Source organism: Acanthisitta chloris, unplaced genomic scaffold (assembly GCF_000695815.1).
Source record: "Acanthisitta chloris isolate BGI_N310 unplaced genomic scaffold, ASM69581v1 scaffold44368, whole genome shotgun sequence".
Classification (NCBI taxonomy): domain Eukaryota; kingdom Metazoa; phylum Chordata; class Aves; order Passeriformes; family Acanthisittidae; genus Acanthisitta; species Acanthisitta chloris.
Genome location: NW_008687278.1, coordinates 1 through 4,437, shown reverse-complemented (window position 1 = coordinate 4,437; position 4,437 = coordinate 1). Strand labels below are relative to the sequence as shown.

Sequence of the window (4,437 nt, the reverse complement as noted above, 5' to 3'; positions counted from 1 at the left end):
TGCTACTCAAAGTATACAACACTCAAAGTGACAAGATATCCCACTAAACACTTTATATTAGCATCTGAGTACTAGGCAGCATTCTGTAGCTTCATTTATTTGGGAAATACATGAAATCACACTGTTTACACACTTGTAACTATCTTTGGAAGCCTATTTTCTAGTTGTATATTGAATACTTTTCTGCAGTGTTTAACTGATAGCTGTGCTACGGTTAGTGAACACAAAATTGGCATGTTATCCTGAAGTAAAGCAGTAAGGTGGCTTTAAGCATGGAAAGTACGGAGGCTTCTATTTGCTAATCATGATATAAAAGCAATACTTTCAAACTTAGTGTTTGCTAACAGAAGATCTAGAATATCCATACCACCCTGTGAATCCCCCCTTTATTAACAAAATCAAGTGCCAAATCACTACAGGGTCCAAAATATATCTGAAAAAAAAATACTTCCAATTGTTCACCTTTGTCTAGACTTTGCAAGACTAATCATTTTCAGATAAAACCAACAATGTGCAAAAGTTCCCAACATCACGTTAGGAATAACGAGTGCTACCAAGAGATTCTGCTGAAATCAAATCAGAAAACATAAAGCAGCTAAGTCAAGCCTCACACCTTGAGCAGTCACAGTGAAGACTCTGAACAATCTTAGTTTCCTGCATGAAGCAGTTTCTTTCTCTCTACAAGTTGAGATAACTAACCTTTGACTTTCACCTCATTGATATTAGGTAAAGATACACTGACACAAGAAAAATGCAGTTTTGTTGCTGCTTAACAATATCCCCAAACCTACCACCTTTTTAAATTTGCTAAAACAGTCAAATACTTTCCTTTTTGTCAGCCTTCTTTGGCCAAGTGTACCATTCTGCTAATCATGGACACTTTATTCAGAAAGTGCTTCCTGTGAAAACTGCTTCAGATAAATGAGTTAACCTTGCAAAATCTAGCTTCTCGTAACATGTAACTTGTCAACGCTGCATTACGCAGTTCTACATCTACAAAATACTTAAAACTTTACATCTGTCTTTTACCTTATCCAAAGTGCAATTCTCTCACCCCATGTTATGGGGCAACAACATTCTTCATAAATTCTACTGATAGCAGCCTATGATAAGCAAATAAGGTGCTTAGCTTATGCTTGGGATCTAACTGGTTAAGTACCACCAGAAAGTATAGCTCATATAGGCAGAGACTGCTCGTATCTACTGTCGCAGGGGTGCCACAGCTAAGTTTGCAAGCTCAATGAGAGCCAGTGCACCATGCAAACGTTCACGCTGCTCCTGGAGGCGGCGGTGGCAGGCAGCTGAGTGAGTGCTGTTCTTCTCTTCATCATCCTCTTCATCAGACTGAAGATACTCCATTGGGTCCTGCTGTTCCTGATCAGTTTTCTGGATTGCTTTGGTTTTCAAAGCAGGAGCACGCTGCTCCCTAGTCTCCCAGTATCTGTAACATCAAGCACACACAACTGACTTGCACACCATCAATTCAAAGCTGGCAAAAACCTCCCAAATAGTAACTTGCACTAAGCACTGCACTTGGCTTTATCTTTCAGCCCCTTGTATGGCACTATTTAAGGTGTCAAAAACCTCCTTTATTGAGAATTTTAAGTGTAAAGTGCCCAAGTGAACACCTGTGACAGATTTCTCCTCTACAAAGTGTTCCCAGCAGGCAAGGCTGGGCTGGTATGTGTGAGAGAAACATTTGGTTTTGGTTTGTTGGGGTTTTACTTTCCTTAAGAACAAAATGCTTTCTCAGACCACCCTTATAAGAATTTTGAGAAAGGTGACACCATGAGGGAACTTACTTTGCTAGCCACTCAGCCACAGCTTTATTGTCAGCCGTCTGCTTCTTACTCAGCCTGTCTGTGAGCTCTTCCCTCTTCAGTCGGGCATAAGGATGTTTGGGGCAGTGACGGTTTGCATGTGTGAATCTGCTCAAACAGCCTTAAACACAAAGTAACAACGTTACAGAAAGCAGCCAACCAACCAGTAAACTGTGGGATGAAGATGCCACTGAATCCAACCTTCCTCATTCACAAACCCCTAGGTTTGGTTGAAAACAGCATGTTCTAGGTGCCAGGTCTATAATATATCCCATCATTTTAAACATTAATACCTACTGACAGAATTACTGACAACCTACTGATAACTACATCATAACAATGTATACAATCCTTAGCTATGTATTTGCAGGATTATGCAGATTCTGAATGGCTCCTCCCTTCCCTAGAAGTTCCGTCAAAATTCAACCCCAAAGCTTTTATGCATCTTTGCCACACAAACACACATCCACTTCCAATACTGGTCTGACCCTAGAAAGCTGCAAATCGTCCTCTGATGACTCACCATTCTCTGAGCAGACAAAAGGCTTCTCCCCTGTGTGGAGACGCTGGTGAGTTTTGAGCTGCCCGCTCTGTACAAAGGCTTTCCCGCAATCTGGGTAGTCACATAAGTAAGGCCTTTCACCTTAAAAATAATGACAGAACAGATTTACGAAAGCTGACTGCAAGAGTCATAGTATCCAGGGGTGGTCCCTGGCTTGAGACTTACACAAGCAAGCAAGCTCTCCTTTTACCCACTCAGACACTTGCACATATTTAAGAAGTCCTGAGGTACTTTGAACCATGCTCTGCAACTGGACAATATACTTATTTCCAGAGAGGAAAAAAAAGTTTTCCCTTGTCATGTTTTCTGATTTAAGACTCCTAGGTAGCACTATGTAAGCTTTGTCCTGTTATGCACCTATAGAGCCAGAAATACATGAAGTAAATGGACCAGTAATGTAATTCAAGTTGTAACCAGATAAATCATACGCTTATCACAGCATGGACTAGGGTGAAATATCTGAGCTCAACATTATAACAACACTTGAGGCTGAGAAAAATCTGAAATATTTGAGAAAAGTTGTAATGATGGAGGCTGCATGAAAAACTTTTTCTAGATTTAAGACAACAAATTTTTCAAGACTTCACCATGCAAACTGGGATCAGAACACATGTAGCAGGTGTCTCCTTCATCCAGGGGATCTGATTGCAGCACTCTGCAAAGACATGCTATGGCACAGGAAGGTGACAAAACAAGGGTGAATTCTGACTTAGTAAGTCAGAGCAGTAACACCAGGGTAAACTCTGCCCATTTAAGTAGTTCTTACAAGTTCAATACCTTGTACAACCAAATGAAATAATAACTTATTTTGGCCAGAAACCATGAGAATACGCTGTTTAATATCATTAGTGACTTGAGTCAGAAGAGATCATGAGAGACAAGGTCTTTGTGGAGTTTTCTTGGGGGGGGGGGGGAGTGCTGGTTAGTGGTAGTATCCCTGATGTGAGATACAGGAGTTCACACTTTATTGCAAATACAAAATCCTATTGAAACACGAGGTAAAAAAAGTATTTGCTTGTTTTAAAAAAGCCCCCAGCATCTCCAGTCCAAGCTCAGCTGACTATTAAGTGAGTTCATTGTACATTTTAGCTTAACTGCCTACTAAATACAGTTCATACCACCTCCACCCTAGAAAATGAATGCTAGGTGGTGGGGAAAAAACAACTGGGTCGTGATTTTAAGAATGTGGACTCTTTCCTCAACATTTCACAGAAACACAGAATCAGAGACTCAGTCAGGTTGCAAGAGACCACAGAGGGTCATCTGGTACAACCTCCCAAACCCAACCTTCATTTAAGTTACACTTCTAGGGTATTACAGTGCTGAAGTTGCCAGCCCCTTCTTAAGTTGCTGTAACCTGTCACAGCAAAACTTCAGTTGCAATGGGAAAAATATGCCAGCAATAAGGAGACTAATCAGAGTAGAGGTAGTCAGAATGCAAAGTGCTACCAAGCTCCAGTACAGAGCACAAAGCCCAGGAAAAGTTCTGCATTTTGCAAAGTAAGCAGATAAAATATTTACACAATTTGCCTATACTGTTATAGCCCAAATTGCTGGTACACTTCTCCATGACAAACATGGCTGTAAAGACTTCGACTGACTAACAAGCACTGGAGGCAAAATATGATTAATGTACAAGGTAGCAGCCACAATAAAATATTAACAGGTCGAGTTTGTTGAGGTTCCTTTGTTGTTTGTTTGCACGGTTTTAGTTCCTTTCCTGGTGCTTCCTAAGAGGCTCGCCCCAGCTATTCGCACCTTCCCTCTACTCACCGGTGTGAGTTCGTTTGTGGGCTTGCAGCGACTTCTCTCGTGGAAAGACCCTGTTGCAGATATTGCAGCGTATTCTGCTGGAAGAGTGCTCTCCCTCATTGATCAAGTCCCGGACGGTGTCTGCTCTCGGCCGGCCGCGTCTTATCCCATCCTGGGTTGAAACAACGAGGGAACTAAACTCCGCACCTTCCCCTCCCCGCGGTTTGGACCGCGAGCACAACTTCACCTGAAGCCAGGGTGAGGGCAGTGCCGGGGAGCACGGACCCGCGCCGGACCGCGCCC

At 42.2% G+C, this 4,437-nt stretch overlaps 1 protein-coding gene across 1 annotated transcript; it reads right to left on the bottom strand.

Moving 5' to 3' along the window:
- Positions 1-954: 954 nt before the first annotated feature.
- Positions 955-4,306, bottom strand: ZNF367 (zinc finger protein 367; the record flags this gene model as incomplete). Its single annotated transcript, XM_009080505.1, has 4 exons — positions 955-1,441; positions 1,803-1,941; positions 2,344-2,463; positions 4,156-4,306. Coding segments are annotated over 4 exons (651 nt in total), but the record flags the coding sequence as incomplete, so codon positions are not given.
- Between the last annotated feature and the right edge of the window lie 131 nt (positions 4,307-4,437).